We start from the raw sequence: 18,822 nt of genomic DNA on the forward strand, positions 1-18,822 counted from the left end.
TCATTGACGCTGCTGTATTAATTATGCACACCCATAAAACGCCCGTTTTGACCTTTAAGCACGCCTGCGTTCTGATCTCCGCTCCCCGTTTTCAAGCACCTTCCCCTGTTACCACCCACATACGCCTCATTCTGTCACTCAAAATAGCAGGCACTCGCTATATTGCGTACAAACGATTTTCAGCCGCACTGACTGGTTCGCGCATGCTTACTAAAAACCGTACGCATGCGCAGATGTGCGAACATCGCTCGGAACGAGCGTACTGCCGCTAGCGAGTGGCTCTGAATGAGGGCCAAGGTCGTATGGAGAAATTAATCAAAAGTTTTAATATTTGGTTCATTACTTAAGGTTTTTGTAGGCAAAATGATGGTTCCGCAGTGTGTGGGGTTTATTTGTAAATGTAAGGGGTGCAAATAGATGTATTTATTATTTTTGCATGCAGGGTAAATAGCGGCTGCTTTTGCATGTAGCCCACAGATGCTGGACAGTTATATTTTTACACTGCAATTTAGATTTGCATTTGGACACCCCCTCCCAAATCTAAGGGCTTTATTTAGTATAAAACTGTAAAAATGGGTTGAGAAATGTTTCGCTTGTTTTCACGGCATATCTCCAAACTATTTTATACTCTATTTAAATGAAATGCAACGCTGGGACAGATCTTGGCTAATGGCCGCGATTGGCTAAAACAAGTTGGAACATGTGTCACAGCGGCATTGCAACCACACAGTAAACTTTGTTCCTACATTTTTACTGCTGAGCTATGGCTGCCCCTCGGACCCGTGAATCTCTCCTGACAACCGCAAAGTCTACAGTGAGGAAGCCTACACTTTTGACCTACAGGAGCCCGGGGACCGGCTAATATCTACAAGACTTTACCGGTGAACGCGCAGAGCAGGACGCCGGTGAGCGCGCAGAGCAGGATGCCGGTGAGCGCGCAGAGCAGGACGCCGGTGAGCGCGCAGAGCAGGACGCCGGTGAGCGCGCAGTGCAGGACGCCGGTGAGCGCGCAGTGCAGGACGCCGGTGAGCGCGCAGTGCAGGACGCCGGTGAGCGCGCAGTGCAGGACGCCGGTGAGCGCGCAGAGCAGGACGCCGGTGAGCGCGCAGAGCAGGACGCCGGTGAGCGCGCAGAGCAGGACGCCGGTGAGCGCGCAGAGCAGGACGCCGGTGAGCGCGCAGTGCAGGACGCCGGTGAGCGCGCAGTGCAGGACGCCGGTGAGCGCGCAGTGCAGGACGCCGGTGAGCGCGCAGTGCAGGACGCCGGTGAGCGCGCAGTGCAGGACGCCGGTGAGCGCGCAGAGCAGGACACCGGTGAGCACGCAGAGCAGGACACCGGTGAGCGCACAGTGCAGGACACCGGTGAGCGCGCAGTGCAGGATGCCCCCACTGCTTATCTGCACTGCTGAGGTTTACACACATTTGGTTTACAGCACCACAGTGTAAAAGGAGACGTATACACACCTACTGCACAGAAGGTCCACAAAAGGGCCATCTCATATTCCAGTATATACTGCAGTGGTTCCCAAACTTTTACAGTTCAAGGCACCCTTAGGGTCTCCTTCATTTTTTCAAGGCACCCCTAAGCCAAATTAATTACCGAGCAGTATCTTTTTGACCCAAGTAGTTTTAGACAGTAGCAGTGACTCCCATAGCTATCTGTTTCCCCACCCCCCCCTATAGTTAGTATACAGACAGTGTGTGCCAATCATAGCTGTCCCTCCACACCATAGTTAGTATACAGACAGTGTGTGCCACTCATAGCTGTCCCACCATTCCATAGTTAGTATACAGACAGTGTGCGCCACTCATAGCTGTCCCCCCCACCCCATAGTTAGTATAAAGGCAGTGTGTGCCACTCATAGCTGTCCTCCCCACCCCATAGTTAGTATACAGGCAGTGTGTGCCACTCATAGCTTTCCTCCCCACCCCATAGTTAGTATACAGACAGTGTGTGCCACTCATAGCTGTTCCCCCCACCCCATAGTTAGTATACAGTGTGGGCCGCTCATAGCTGTTCCCCCCACACCATAGTTAGTATACAGGCAGTGTGTACCACTCATAGCTGTTCCCCCCACCCCATAGTTAGTATACAGGCAGTGTGTGCCACTCATAGCTGTCCCTCCCACCCCATAGTTAGTATACAGACAGTGTGTGCCACTCATAGCTGCCCCCACACCCCATAGTTAGTATACAGACAGTGTGTGCCACTCATAGCTGTCCCTCCCACCCCATAGTTAGTATACAGTGTGTGCCACTCATAGCTGTCCCCCCACCCCATAGTTAGTATACAGACAGTGTGTACCACTCATAGCTGCCCCCCCACTCCATAGTTAGTATACAGTGTGTGCCACTTATAGCTGTCCCCCCCACCCCATAGTTAGTATACAGACAGTGTGTGCCACTCATAGCTGTCCCCCCCGCCCCATAGTTAGTATACAGACAGTTTGTGCCACTCATAGCTGTCCCCCCCACCCCATAGTTAGTATACAGACAGTGTGTGCTGCTCATAGCTGTCCCCCTACCCCATAGTTAGTATACAGACAGTGTGTGCCACTCATAGCTGTCCCCCCACCCCATAGTTAGTATACAGACAGTGTGTGCTGCTCATAGCTGTCCCCCCACCCCATAGTTAGTATACAGACAGTGTGTGCCACTCATAGCTGTTCCCCCCACCCCATAGTTAGTATACAGGCAGTGTGTGCCACTCATAGCTGTCCCTCCCACCCCATAGTTAGTATACAGACAGTGTGTGCTGCTCATAGCTGTCCCCCCACCCCATATTTAGTATACAGACAGTGTGTGCCACTCATAGCTGTTCCCCCCACCCCATAGTTAGTATACAGACAGTGTGTGCTGCTCATAGCTGTCCCCCCACCCCATAGTTAGTATACAGACAGTGTGTACCACTCATAGCTGCCCCCCCACTCCATAGTTAGTATACAGTGTGTGCCACTTATAGCTGTCCCCCCCACCCCATAGTTAGTATACAGACAGTGTGTGCCACTCATAGCTGTCCCCCCCACCCCATAGTTAGTATACAGACAGTGTGTGCCACTCATAGCTGTCCCCCCCACCCCATAGTTAGTATACAGACAGTTTGTGCCACTCATAGCTGTCCCCACTCCCCATAGTTAGTATACAGACAGTGTGTGCCGCTCATAGCTTTCCCCACACCCCATAGTTAGTATACAGACAGTGTGTGCCACTCATAGCTGTCCCCCCCACCCCATAGTTTGTATACAGACAGTGTGTGCCACTCATAGCTGTCCCCCCACCCCATAGTTAGTATACAGACAGTGTGTGCTGCTCATAGCTGTCCCCCCACCCCATAGTTAGTATACAGACAGTGTGTGCCACTCATAGCTGTCCTCCCCACCCCATAGTTAGTTTACAGGCAGTGTGTGCCACTCATAGCTTTCCTCCCCACCCCATAGTTAGTATACAGACAGTGTGTGCCACTCATAGCTGTCCCCCCACCCCATAGTTAGTATACAGACAGTGTGTGCTGCTCATAGCTGTCCCCCCACCCCATAGTTAGTATACAGACAGTGTGTGCCACTCATAGCTGTCCTCCCCACCCCATAGTTAGTATACAGGCAGTGTGTGCCACTCATAGCTTTCCTCCCCACCCCATAGTTAGTATACAGACAGTGTGTGCCACTCATTGCTGTCCCCCCCACCCCATAGTTAGTATACAGACAGTGTGTACCACTCATAGCTGTTCCCCCCCTCCCCATAGTTAGTATACAGACAGTGTGTGCCACTCATAGCTGTCCCCACACCCCATAGTTAGTATACAGACAGTGTGTGCCGCTCATAGCTTTCCCCACACCCCATAGTTAGTATACAGACAGTGTGTGCCACTCATAGCTGTCCCCCCCACCCCATAGTTAGTATACAGACAGTGTGTGCTGCTCATAGCTGTCCCCCCACCCCATAGTTAGTATACAGACAGTGTGTGACACTCATAGCTGTCCTCCCCACCCCATAGTTAGTATACAGGCAGTATGTGCCACTCACCATAATAATCATACCCAAGTGGTTATAACGCGATCACTGCACACCAACAATAATTCATACCCAAGTGGTTATGTCGCGATCACTGCACCCCATAACAGTAATTTATACCCAAGTGGCTGTATCGCAATCACTGCACACCATAACAATAATTCACACCCAAGTGGTTATATTGCGATCACTGCACACCATAACAATAATTCACACCCAAGTGGTTATATCGCGATCACTACACACCATAACAATAATTCATACCCAAGTGGTTATAACGCGATCACTGCACACCATAGGGCATGCTGTTTTAGCGGGGTGCTGCTAAAAGGGCAGGGCACATTTTAAAATCAGGCAGGGCACAGCACCCCACTAAAACAAGCTAGCAGTAACACTAGCAGCACTGCGCGCTGAACAGGGGGGCACTGTGAGACCCTCAGCAAGAGTCACATCCAGGGGGAGGATGATTTTTTTTATTTGACACTCTCCTGTTAAAGTTTAAAGCCATCAGCCAATCGAAAGAATTTATTTCTGTCCTGCATCTGTTGCTTTCAAGTGTCTGCAGGAATAAAGCTCTGGAATATTGAAGCCACACTGGCTTACTTTTGGGTCCAAGTGGCAAGAGCAGGGGAATTGGTGACGCATTTCGCTTTATTATGGTCCTGCCCTGCCGACTGCATAATGATATGTTTTGTGGTATTGCACAGCTCGGGCTCTCTGATAATGAGGTGATTTTCTGCAAATTGCATTATAAAGACTCTAGCAAATGGGGAATGACTGGGGGGCAACCAATAGGACACCCTTACTCCTGCAGCTTAAGGAGAGAAAAAGGATTCTCATCCAACCTCATAGAATAGCATGAAAAGGAGGAATATCTCCGGCGCTGGAGGAGGTGATAGCGACAATCTTGGTTATAACCTGACAAGATGTGTTTGTGGCACAGTCTGTGACTAGACTGTCCATTACTCTCTATCGAGTGACACAGAGTGCATGGGTCACTCGATGCATGTGCATAAGATCTTCTGGGTCATAAACTCAGAAGTCCTTCTATCGCAAAGGAGAACTCTTACTGGCTTTTTTCATGAATCCCACCCACAGTGATCTATGGGGTTGATTCAGTCCCACACTATTGCTATCGCAGCTGCTACCATGGCATTGTTATGGTAACGCAGCAGCAGGCATCACAACTGTTCCTCTGCCGGCTTGAGTAACCATGGGGTCACTTAAGACGGCGAGCGCAGTTTCTCAAAAGAGGCCAGAAAATCTCAGTCAGCCGACGTAGATCCTGGCCTCTTCCCTCCCAATGGTGGTGACACCCCCCCATTTGCGGAAACAGTGGCCATTGTCGCCCCCTCCCCACCCAGAAATGGCAGCAGACTGTCAATCACTGACAGTCTGCTGACGCTCTGCATGCAAACACTCAGTACACGCACTGCACATGCGCATTAAGGGAATTGCGCCAACGCAGACCGGCACAATCGGAGATGTGCCCTAACCATTGGGTTGGCTCACACCTCTGAAGTAGACCCTATATTACGAAGTAGGAATAAGCAAGGACAGGATGCATGATACTTCGCAATTTGACTCCTCCCTCCCCCACAGCCTCTTACAGTAGGCGTTCCCCAAGGTTCTGTTCTTGGACCTTTCCTATTCTCCCTCTATACATCCTCTCTAGGTGAACTCATCAGCTCTTTTGACCTCCATTATCATCTCTATGCTAATGATACACAGATCTACCTTTCCTTCCTCGACGTCTCCCTCTCTCTCCTCACTTGCATCTCTAACTGTCTCTCTGCTATCTCTCCTGGATGTCCCAGTGCTATTTTTAAACTTAATATGTTTAAGACTGAGCTGATCATCTTCCCACCTCCCACATAACCTCACTTCCAAAGTGCTCTGTCTTGCAGTTATCCTGGACTCCTCCCTCTCCTTCAAACCACATATCCAGAACCTCTCGCAGTCCTGTCATTCCACCTCAAAAATATTTCCAGGATCAGACCCTTTCTCACCCAGGATGCTACTATGACCCTCATACACTCACTGGTCATCTCCGGATTGGACTACTGTAACCTCCTCCTATCTGACCTTCCCAACTCCCATCTCTCTCCTCTCCAGTCTGTCCTCAATGCTGCCGCTCAGTTCATCTTTCTCTCCAAATGCTCTACATCTTCCTCCCCTCTCCTATAAGCCCTCCACTGGCTCCCCTTCGGAACCCAATTCAAGGTTCTCACACTCACTTACAAAGCCCTCACCCAATCTTCTCCAATTTACATCTCTGACCTCATCTTCCTTCACTCTCCTGTCCGCCCTTTTTGTTCAACAAATACACGCTGCCTCTCATGCCAATTGATTACTTCCTCCCACTCCCGCCTCCAAGATTTTGCCCATGCTGCTCCCCACCTTTGGAACTCTCTCCCTCTCCACATCAGACTCTCCACCTCTCTACAATCCTTCAAACGGGCTCTCTGGACCCACTACTTCATCAAAGCATTCCAGCTCTCATCCTACTCCATGCTCCTCCTACCCATCTGCCCCATCTGTGTTACACCTGTTCGTCTGCCCCTCCCCTTTATAATGTAAGGTCTTGCGAGCAGGGCCCTCTACCCTCTTGTGCTTCTCCTTACTTTACTTTCATCTACTTCTTACGCCCCACTAGGGCACCTATCACCTGGTTGCTTATGCTCTGCTGCTTATGTGGGTGTTATGGCCGCTAATGTAGCAATGTATATTGGGCCTGATTCAGCAAGGATCACAAGTGAGAGAACGCATGCATTCGGCCGATGTTTTTGCACTGCAAGTCCATGTGATCAGGTAAGGGTAGGCAGACTACACGCAGTGTGCACGCCGACCCTTCCGATACTGATTGACAGGAAGTGCCATTTGTGGGTGGTGGCAGGGGGGTGGTCAGGCGAACGCAGGCGTGCCTGTGCATTGGGACGCCGTTATAGGGGGTTTGCACAATTAAGGCAGTGCGGCGGCATACGCAGCCAGACGACTAGATGCACGCAGGAAGTGGGCAAAATCCTGCACGAGATCAGGTCAACCTCTATTGTGCATATGGTTCTGATGGTTCTCCATGTTACCGATGTTTCCGCTGTCTTGCGGACTGCTCGGGCTTTGAGTAAAGGGAAGTGGGTGGCATTGTGTAGTGTTGGGCGTCTGCATCTTGTGCTGCGGTTGCCGTGTGCATGCATTGATTAGCATATATTCACAGCGACCGAGTGCGTGCGTGTGCACACTTGCGTTCCTTGCTGCGCCGTAGAAATAAACGATAATAATAATTTAATTTTGCAAGGGCTACTGCACTTGGACAATAAATTGCATATAGGGCAGGGATCATTGAATAACTGGTGAAATGGGTCACATTGGGAGACACGTACTGTATGTATCAGCAGATTATTTTGTAGTAGATGGTGACCCCCATCCTCATAATGGCAGATGGAAAGTACATATATGTATAATATAGATGTATTGTCTTTTATTATAATAGATGCATAATAAAGACATTCTGGTGCCATTGTACATAGGAAATGTACATAAGTATAGCGGCACGAGCACGAGCAGACCTCTGCGTGCAGTGAGAAATAACTGCCACCAGCCCTAAGTGGGAGAGATAATGCTCACGGTTCCTGCAATGAAATACTGAGCAGGAAGCCAGGGAGTTGGCAGATGAGAGTTCTAGGACCAAGGTGTCTATTTACTAAGCAGTGTTAGGAGACAGAGGGCCTGATTCAGAGCCGCTCGTAAGCGGCCGCTCGTTCGCTCCAAGCGATGTTTGCCCAACTGCGCATGCGTACGGATCGTTATACGCATGCGCGAACCAGTCAGTGCGGCCGAAATTCATGTGCTCGCAAAATAGCGAATGCCTGATAATTTGAGTGACATGAGGAGGCGTATGTGGGTGGTAACAGGGGAAGGTTCTTGAAAACGGGGAGTGGAGATCCGATCACAGGCGTGCTTAAAGGTCAAAATGGGCATTTTATGGGTGTGCATAATTAAAACAGCAGCGTCATTGACCACATCACTGGGTTATTTTTTAGCCAGAACTGCTCGCAAAATTGTGGTAGCAAAAACCAACCACAAGAATAGCGAGCAGCTCATACCCTGGTCGATGTACTCGATTAATCTAATAAATAGCGGACATGACGTAGGATGCGAGCAGCCAGGGGGCGTAGTTTCCCAAAAAACGACCGCAAGTTTTGTTCGCTCGTTCAGACCTAGAGGCGTGAACAGACCGCAAAGAGCGAACGGTTCATTTGAATAGCCACCCTTTTTTTTTTAACGAACGACCGCAAATAGTGAGCGGCTCTGAATCAGGCCCACAGTGAAAAGTGATAAGGTGCCAGCCAATCAGCTCCCAACTGTCATTTTTCAAACACAACCTGTAACATGGCAGTTAGGAGCTGACTGGCTGGTAGTTTATCTCTATCCACTTTATCTCTCTCCTGAGCTTCATACATCTGGCCCTTAGGTACCTGTTAGCGAAGAGAGTCCTGTCTGCGTGAGGCAGCCTAATACATCCAAATAGCATAAGAGATACACCCTGTACATTCAAAGGTGGCCTATGAACTACAGTAAGCCTTAGAGAGAGATAAAGTGGATGGAGATATAGTACCAACCAATCAGCTCCTAACTGTCACCTTACAGGCTGTTTGAAAAATGACAGTTAGGAGCCGATCGGTTGGTACTTTATCTTCATCCACTTTATCTCTCCCTAAGGCTTAATGTGCAGTAATGAGGCTGCTGGAATAACCACCTTCAATAAAACAATGTACTATATAAAGATATAGCCTAGAAATATTATTAAACTGTTGACATTGATTGAACTCCTGCGGGTTATAGACCCTGTCTGGCATCTGAGGACATACCTTTAATCCTCTGACAACTAATCTGTTGAAAGTGGAGCTAATAAACTGTTAACCACTCCTGACATTATTACAGGTTAACGTTGTAAGGAACATAACACAAAGAAACAAGTATAATTTCAGTAATGGTTTCCTTGTAACAATACAGCCTCTGATAATAAGTACAACTGATACAAGCTAAGGAGCACAGACTCAAGTGTGCCCGTCCAAGCTCATGGAACTATTACAATAAACAGCAAATATTGAGATGTTTGCTAAGCCTGGGCAACAAATGAACCCAATGTGCACCACCGCAACAACACGGACACCTACAGAATTAGAGATTGTTTTGAATTATGTAAACAGCACTTACAGTCAGAATTACTAGTACAGGATAAATATATCAATATAACCAGCTATATCTAAATATATTGTTTTCTGTTCCTACAGTGATCTGTGTATGTGAATATGTATCCATAGGAAGTGCCTTATTTATTATATCATTATGCAGCCATATGTTAATTGGCTGGGAAGTAACTATATTAAAAAGAAGCTAAGGTTCTTTGCTCCGGCATATAGATGGAATACTCAGTAGGTGATTCAGCAGTGGATGGAATTGCAAAGCGGCAAGCAAGCACCTTTGCAATTCTGGGCCTGATTCAGAGCCGAACGCTATTTGCAAACGGTCGTTCAGAAAAGGGGACCGGCTATTTAAATTGAGCGCTCGCTCTTTGCGGTCTGTTGACGCCTCTATGTCTGAGCGAGCGAACGAAACATGCGCTCGCTATTTTGTATAGACGCCCCCTGGCCGTTGGCATCATACGTCATCTCCGCTATTTATTAGATTAATCGAGTACATCGAAAGGCGTCTGAACTGCTCGCAGTGCTTGTGGTTAGATTTTCCTACCGCAATCATGCGAGCAGTTCAGGCTAAGAGACAACCAAGTGACGTGGACGATGACGCTGCTTTGTTAATTATGCACACCCATAAAATGCCCATTTTGACCGTTTGGCACGCCTGCGTTCGGATCTCCACTCCCCGTTTTCAAGCACCTTCCCCTGTTATCACCCACAAACGCCTCATTCTGTCACTCAAATTAGCAGGCCCACGCTGTTTTGCAAGCGCACGATTTCCGACCGCAATGACTGGTTGGCGCATGCACATTACGACCCATACGCATGCGCAGATGTGCGAACATCGCTCGGAGTGAACGAGCGGCCGCTTACGAGCGGCTCTGAATCAGGTCCTCTGTCCTTGCAAATACGCAAATGCAGCAAGAGGTGTCTGACACTTCCACTGGTCGCAGGCTGGGATGGCGCTGGCCAGCTGAGTTAGCCTTCAGCTTATGCAGGCTGGCTAACTTGCGAGGCCAGGAAACTGTGTCAGGGGACGCAGCCCCTGGCCTTGGCACTCCCGGAAAATGGGGCCGACATACCCCTGTTTCCAGGAATGCCGGTGGTCTCCGCGCTGAAAATGCCTCTGCCTGTCGATGAGACAGAGGCATATCTGGAGCGGCAAGCAATCACGCAGGAACCATACTGCACATGTGATAATCAGGAATGTGTGTTCAGCACTGCACTAGCCTGCAATGCTGAATTAGCGCCTTATTTATTGGCTTTACCGCAGACTTGTAGAGTGTTAAAGTGAGTATTTTCCTGCTCAATGTTGACAGCATTCAGAGAAACGGGACTCCTTAAATCAATGGATGACCTATTCCTGTAAGATATGAACATATTATTTTACTTTACCAGTGTATAGTTACAGTAGTAAAATATATGCATGTTAAATATACAGTATTGGCCACTAATAAATAATATAGTAGGTTGCGGAAGGGCCAATGGGTAAGTGGCTTGGGTGGAGGCATAGATAACTAACATACCCTACCAGTTCCCTACACTTTATTACACACCAAGGATGCCCACAGCGAGTAAAGGGGGATTACAGAAAATGAATACATGCCTATTGTTGTAATGTAGGGGATGTAGTCTGGAACCCGATGGTCTAAATGCCGACCGCCGGCTTCCAGACTACTTTATCCTGACTAGGGTCGAATGACAGGCGTCTAAATCTAGACGCCTGTCATTTGCCCGACGTCGGGAGACCGGCGCCCGGCTTCCCGATCGAGCGGATGCCCGGCGCTGCAGTGGACAGCCGTGCGGGGGGAGGGTGGTTTTGGTTTAGGGCTCCCGGGGGGGACATAGGGTTAGGCATCCCCCCGGGAGGTTAGGGTTAGGCTAGGGGGAAGGAGGGTTAGGGTTAGGCACCCCCGGGGGGAGGTTAGGGTTAGGCACCCCCCCAGGGGACTTAGGTTAGACAGCGGGGAAGGGGGGCTTAGGTTTAGGCACTTAGAGGGGGGGTTAGGGTTAGGCACAGGAGGGGAGGTTAGGGTTAGGCACCCCTAAGGAGGGTTAGGGGGGTTAGGTTAGTAAATACTTACCTTTAGGACGATTGGGATTTCCTCCTTTGTCGGGCAGCCGCTGTCGGGAATACATATCACCATGCGGCCAGCGGTAATACATATCACACCCGTATTGTAGACCTTGTAAACACAGGTGCTTTAAGCCTGCTTATAGTGTTGCCTTGTGCCCAAAGACCAATCCAAAGTTTAGATTCACCATTCACCAATGGGCTTAATGAACCCTAATATCCCATGTGCTATCAATGCGTCTCACAACACCCTAGTGTGATCCACCACAGGCACCGTAACGATACTTGTGCATTTGAGACCCTAATGTCAGGATCCATAAGGAATCTCTTTTAGAGGTGCCCCACAGAACAGCTACCCATTTCCCCACCAATTCCCCCTTGCTCACAGTGTAATGGTGGCTCACTAGTACTGACCTATTTTTTATTGTAAGGATTCAAGACCTCCCACTACTTCGGGCTGCAAAAGAAAATGACATTCCCCGACTGAAGGAACTTCTGGAAGATGACAAGTGTGACCCGTTCCAAAGAGGTGAGTAAGAGAGTATTAGACTGGCACATAGAATCCCGTAAGTGCCATACTTCCACGATTCCATCGCATGGTAAATGCTGCCACTATACATCAGCCGAGGCAGAAACACACGGGCGCTTGTTGAAATTAATCCTTCAAATTTGGGGAAATTAAGGTCCTGCTCCATATATCGGTCAATGACCTCGTGCGCACCACGGTTTGAATCGGATTTACCACAGACACGATATAAACGAGCCTGGAGACCAGATAATGAGCATTGTACCATCTAGCTCAGGGGTAGCCAACCTCGGTCCTCGTGACCTACCAACAGTTCACGTTTTCCAGACCACCTAGCAGGTGCACAGGTTTATTCATTACTAACTAACACATTTGAAAAGATCCACAGGTGGAGCTAATTATATCACTTGTGATTCTGTGAGGAGACCTACAAAACATGCACCATTGGTAGCTCTTGAGGACCAGGGTTGGCTACCACTGATCTAGCTGAAATAACAAGTGATAACGCGCAGGTGCACATGAGACGATACAGAACCTGGACCTGCTTCTGAGTTACACCAACGCTGATGTTCACGGAGTTATGTGATAATTTGCAACTATGCATACATCCCTAAAATCTCCTAGGAATAGGTGCAAGATACCAAGATATCAAGTTTAACCAACCATGTTAAATTCTGCCACATGTAAATTAAAAACGAGCATATGCCAAGCAGTATTTTACAGTTATTATGCCACAAATATGAAATATTGTTAATAAAGGTGACACATTTTGATGATGACCAGTAGACTAATTGAAAACTACACAGCAGGTTATTGGGTTCACTCATTTTTATATAAGTGTTATCTGTGTTTGCAACATGGGATGTTGGTGGCTTTAAAATCTCCCTCATCTTTGCCACTTTTAGGTTAAAGTTGTATCATGATAATTATTTAATTTTCATTTATATCTATAATGATTACATAAAGTAAAAAAAAAATATATATAAATAAAATAATTAAAATATATTAATATAAATGTGTCTTGTTGCCTAAATATTTATAATATATTAATCAGAGATGGCTCAGGGCCTGATTCAGAACCGCTCGTAAGCGGCCGCTCGTTCGCTCCGAGTGATGTTTGCACATCTTCGCATGCGTATGGGTTGTAATGCGCATGCGCCAACCAGGCAGTGCGGTCAGAAATCGTGTGCTCGTAAAATAGCGAATGCCTGCTAATTTGAGTGACAGGGTGAGGCGTTTGTGGGTGGTAACAGGGGAAGGTGCTTGAAAACGGGGGAGTGGAGATCCAAACGCAGGCGTGCCAAACGGTCAAAACGGGCGTTTAATGGGAGTGCATAATTAGTAAACGAGCGTCATCGACCACGTCAGTTGGTTGTCTTTTAGCCTGAACTGTTCACATGATTGCGGTAGGAAAATGCTACCACAAGAATAGCGAGCAGTTCATACGCCTTTCGATGTACTCGATTAATCTAATAAATAGCGGAGATGACGTATGATGCGATCGGCCAAGGGTCGTCTTTACAAAATAGCGAGCGCATGTTTCGTTCGCTCGCTCCGACATAGAGGCGTCAACAGACCGCAAACAGCGAGCGCTCAATTTAAATAGCCATCCCCTTTTTCTGAACGAGCGTCCGCAAATAGCGTCCGGCTCTGAATCAGGCCCTCAGTTCGGACTCAAAACATGCGAGATCCGAGCTTTTCTAGGAAAATGGCATTTTGCTTCGCTTTCAGATGCAAACGTGGCAAGAATAACACAGTTGAATCTGAGCCGATCATCTTTAATATACAGTAAATATTAAGGGCCTCATTTACCAACGAGTCTCATCATTTACAATGAGTGATAAAACTTTTTGCGTATGATAAATGGTGCTCCAGCCAATCAGCTCCCAACTGACATTTTTCAAACAAGTGACAGATTGGCTGGAGCACCGTTATCATACGCAACGAGTTTTATCACTTGTTGTGAAAGGTAAAACTCGATAATAAATGAGGCCCTAAGTTATTATTTGTGTCAAGTGATCACATATGGTCATTTCACCAACCTGGGTGCTTGGGCTTGACTCCCATTTAGGCCCGTATTCAATTTGGAGCGAAAAGCCGAGATTGGCGAAAAAGTTTTGCCGATGACATAATTTCGCCAGACGGAAAAGTATCGCCATATTCAATTTCAAAGACTTTCCGCCTGGGCGGAAAGTCAATGCAATGTAATAGACGAAAAAGTTTCGCCTATGAATAGCATGCGGAAAAAAGTGCAGAATACGGGTGTTGGGGTGCAACGTTGCGGGAACCCCCGTGCATCCTTAAGACAGTCCCCCAAAGGTAAACTGCGTCAAAATAAAGAAAAAAAACACTTAAGAACACCCCAAAAAAGTACTTTCGTTTTTTGGCGAAAAAAACTAAGTTGGGGGAAAAAGTTAAAAATTAGCAAAATAGACACCAGGGGGTCCCAAAGTCTGCCCCAGGTGTTTTTTTGATTGCAGGTGCTTGCGGCAGGTGGATTTTTCATGCTTTTTTTAAACTTTACTTTAGCAACTTTTAAATATTCTGACCCCCATTTTCAGGTACCCCAAATTTGCTGGGACAAGTTATTTTCACACAAAAAAACTGCTAAATGCTATTCTTCACCACTTATGCAAAGATGCTAATTAGAACCTATTGAGAACATTTAAGTACCCCAAATACCTTCAGCAGGCCTATTCGGGGGTATCCATAGTGATCCCCTGTATCAGTGCACCTTTTGGGGCTGTCAGGCTGATTTCCCCAAATCCGACAGGACTTTTCGCCTGTTTCAGTTTCGCCAGGTGCTGTTTTCGCATCCTTTGAAATTGAATAGGGCGAAAAGCGGGTGCACGCGCGGAAAGTGTTTTCTCCAAAAACAAGCGATGTAGGCGGAAAGTCTGGCAGGTGAAAAGTCCGGGACTTTTCGCCTCAAATTGAATACGGGCCTGTGTCTCAGTGAACCCTGCGATTTCTGGTATAAAGTGCATTATTCTGAAAGCAGAGCGTCTTCCCAGACAAAATGGTGACCAAGACCACTGTGCGGTGATCCATAGAAACCAATCTATTATTAGCTTATGAAACTGCTGAAAGCTGAGCACGGATACGTTTCTATAGAACATCATTGCTGCTTGCACCTTGCTAGTAAATAAACAAAAAACATTATAAAAACCCATATTTGATAGTAAATCTCTATTATCTGTATAGGAGCCGTGGGGGAGACTGCTTTGCACGTGTCCGTCCAGTATGGAAATTTGGAGGCCGCAGAGGTCCTGCTCGATGAGGCTCCCCAGCTAATAAACCAGCCTATGACCTCTGATCTCTATCGAGGTAAAACTGGGCCCAGACTATGACCTCTGACCTCTATCGAGGTAAAACTGGGCCCAGACTGGCTCTCAGTGCTGATCTTTAACCTCGGTGGCCAACGCAATGATTTTGAAATTTTTTACTTCATTCTCAATCTTTATTTTTCACTGTTTGACTCTTTCGCTCTTCACAAGAAATAGCCTGTAACTTGTACAAAGCAATCTGCCCTGTATGTAACATCTGCCTCATCCTGTCCAGGTCAGACGGCATTGCACATAGCCGCGGTCAACCAGAACGTAGAGCTGGTGCTGGCCCTCACACAGAGAGGAGCGGATGTCTCTTCACCCAGAGCCACAGGAAGTTTCTTCGCGTTAAGTCCTAAGAACCTCTTTTATTTTGGTGAGTTCTGAAACTGGGCTGGAAATATTTTATTACTTGTTGTTATTTTCATGAGCGGACACTTTCACCCTATGGGGTCACCATAGTTAGGGTCGGGTGGAGTTTGAAGTCGATTCACATTTGCCTTGTTTGCTCTCGCTATTGTGGAGATGAATCAAGCCTTGAAGAGAGATAGGGGTCTATTTACTAAGCCTTGATGAGAGATAGGGGTCTACTTACTAAGCCTTGATGAGAGATGGGGGTCTATTTACTAAGCCTTGGATGGAGATAGAGTGAATGGAAGATAAAGTACCAACCAATCTGCTCCTTGTAATTTTTCAAACACAGTCTGTGGCATGGCAGTTAGGAGCTGATTGGTTGAGACTTTATCTCCGCTCACTTTATCTCCATCCATAGACCCCATAAAGTGGAGAAGTTGCCCAAGGCTTCTGTCATGTCATAGACTGGGCTAGATAATTGACAATTTCTCCAATTTATCTTTCTCCGAGGCTTGATACATCTCCCTCTATGTAACAATAAATGTAGAGATGTGCCCAGGCGCACCGACAGCCGCACCAGGCATGGGTGAAGGGGGCGTGGCCTAATTGCAGGAGGCGTGGTCACGTCCCCTTAGGAGAAGAAAATCGGCTCTGAGCGCTAGGGAGGGGGGCGCTGTGAGCCCCTCAGCCGGGTGCATAGCCAGTGGTGGGCGCGATCAAGGGTGATCGCTCCCCCCACAGGCATAGGAGACTGTCGCGGCTGCCAAGTAGCAGCCGCAAGCAGTCTCCCAGTGCAGCCCAGCAAACAGCAGCACGTGCTGGGCTGCTGTGATGTAAGAGGGGGGGAGGCGTCACCGGGCACGGGCACCTCCAGTAAGCACAGGCCCGGGTAATTAGTACATGCTCCCCCCTCCCAAGGGGGAGGGTCCCTGAGAGGAGATGCAGATCACTCCGGGGGGGAAGGTACTTCATATCATTAGGCCCCTGCATTATGTCATAACATAAATCATGGGTACGTAAGGAGGGGCACAAGAAAATGATACAAATTGCGGCATATTGGCCCCGCCCACACGATTCCTGCCACTAATCTCCCCCATCCTGCCCACCTGACTAGGAAGTGGCGGGATGCCAGAGAACTACCCACTCTTCCCAGGGTGTGGGGGATAACCTGGAAAATCTGCAGTCTCCCGCGCCTTCTGGGAGAAACCAGAAGTTTTGCGAGGAAAGGTTTGTATAAGTAAGCCTGCAGCTGCCAACTGTCATGATTGGTGTCTGCGAGTTACCCGTCTCAGGTGGTGATCGGGTTTCAACGGAGGCCGGCATGACTGGAATCACAGAGAATGTAAATAGCTCTTTCTACAAGACTTGGGTAGCAGTGAAAACTGCCTTTGATGATAAATGACAGGAACTGGAGGGACCGGACTGGGACCGGCAGGAAGACTTGTTGAATTGAACTGATTAACTGAGAACTTGACTCTGGACTGGAACAACGTGGACTGAACTGATGAGCTTGGAACTTGACTCAGGACTGGAATGTGACAATGGCTGAAGGGAAGTCAGGTAATGCTGAGACAAGGGCTAAACAGGGTAATCTGGAATTACTATGACAAAGGCTAGAACTCAGGTGCAGGCTGGATATGATAATTGGAAATAACAGGTTTCAGGAAGGAATGGGTAGGTTTGGGAATTTGCAGGCTGGACAGGATAATTGGAAATAACAGGTTTCAGGAAGGAATGGGTAGGTTTGGGAATTTGCAGGCTGGACAGGATAATTGGAAATAACATTTTTCAGGACGGAATGGGTAGGTTTGGGAATTTTAGGTTCAGGGAGGGAATAGGTAGGGAACAGGGGCAGGAGTTGATCCACAGCAGGAAGCAAGGCAGGGTAACACGATGCAGGTTTACAGAGAGCCAGGGACCAACCAGGAGTAGGACTAGCAGCAGAGCACAGGCCAGGTATTGCTGTAACAGGACGTCTGGATGCCAGGTATTACTGTAGCAGGTTTTCGGGATGCACCAGAGGTTGCTGTCAGCAGGCTTACTGGATTGCCAGGCTTGGCTGTAACAGGTTTTCTGGAAGCACCGGGGGTTGCTGCCAGCAGATTTACTGGATTGCCAGGTACAGCTGAAACAGGTTTTCTGGATAGCGCCAGGGATTTCTGTAGCAGGTTTCAGAGATATACTTGAATGCAGGAACAGCATGAACCATACACCACTGGAAGACGAGATGTTCAGGTCCAGAATGCTATCAGGAGAGGATATATATACCATGGGTCTGGCAGCAATTGGTGGATACGGACAGGTGGTCTGGTAGTAGCATTCTGAGTGGTGGAAGGCACAACATGCAGAGGGAGTATTCATCTCTGCAGCTCTGAGAATCAGAACCACACCTGTGATTCCAATCAGGGCTAGCAGTGCTCACAGACAGAGGAGAGGCCAGGTGCAATAATCAGAGCAAATCCTTCAGGCAAATTACACACACAGATCCATGGGGAAGCTGACAGGGGTAAGTCTCAAGGCAAAAAGGTGACAACTAGACAGGGTCGTGACACCAACATTCCCTGGGCTCACCCCCCTCCCCACTTAATCCGGCCCTGGTATCAAACCTTCGAGAGAGATAAATTGCAGAAGCTGCCCATAGCAACCAATTGGCTTCTAGTTATCATTTATTCTAAAAATACAGGGGCCAAAATGCGTAGGGGGCCCCTTTATATCAAGAACCAGCACAGGGCTTTGCAGAGCCAGTGCTGGTTTTGGAAAATCAGCGGACAAAACGAATAGGGGTCCCTTGAAAGTTACCAAACCAGCACCAAGCTCTTTCTAGTGGGGGGATAATGCCACAGCCAGGGAAAACATTTCACCGGTTTCCCCGGCCAAAGCATTATCCCTGACCGTTAGTCAGCCCAGGCCGGGGATCCCTGGGGAGTTGGGGACCCCCACAATAAAGGGGTCCCCCTCTCCAGGGCACCCCAGGGCTAGACTGATAGTCTGGGGCTATCTCCGGCACCCTAGGGTGGTGCGTGCCGGGTTGATAGTGTCAGTGTTTTGTGTAAATTAAAGGGTTAAATATTGTCTTTAGTTGTAGAACCACACGTACCAACAAACCTCCCCCGCATGCTGGTATTTGGAGAACCATAAATACCAGCATGCGGGGCTTTACGGGCCCCTTGGCACTTATAGTTCCACAACTAAAGAAATACGTAAAAAAACAAACACACCGTGAAAGTAAAATTTTAATAAAACATACCTGCACACTCACATATACTCACCTAGTAATCCATGAAATAAAAATCCATACTCAACGCTCACAACATTGTATCAATGATGTAACCAA

At 48.0% G+C, this 18,822-nt stretch overlaps 1 protein-coding gene across 2 annotated transcripts in view; it reads left to right on the forward strand.

The window, feature by feature from the left end:
* Positions 1–18,822, forward strand: part of LOC148477857 (transient receptor potential cation channel subfamily V member 6-like) — a 62,824-nt gene that overhangs the window by 14,563 nt on the left and 29,439 nt on the right. For both annotated transcript variants that reach the window (XM_088456092.1, XM_088456093.1), the window contains exons 2-4: positions 11,714–11,811; positions 15,013–15,135; positions 15,370–15,510. In XM_088456092.1, the coding sequence (XP_088312218.1) occupies positions 11,714–11,811; positions 15,013–15,135; positions 15,370–15,510 (362 nt within the window). The remainder of the gene's footprint in view (positions 1–11,713; positions 11,812–15,012; positions 15,136–15,369; positions 15,511–18,822) is intronic.

The sequence above is a fragment of the Taudactylus pleione genome, unplaced genomic scaffold (assembly GCF_031769625.1).
Source record: "Taudactylus pleione unplaced genomic scaffold, aTauple2 ptg000685l, whole genome shotgun sequence".
Lineage (NCBI taxonomy): Eukaryota > Metazoa > Chordata > Amphibia > Anura > Myobatrachidae > Taudactylus > Taudactylus pleione.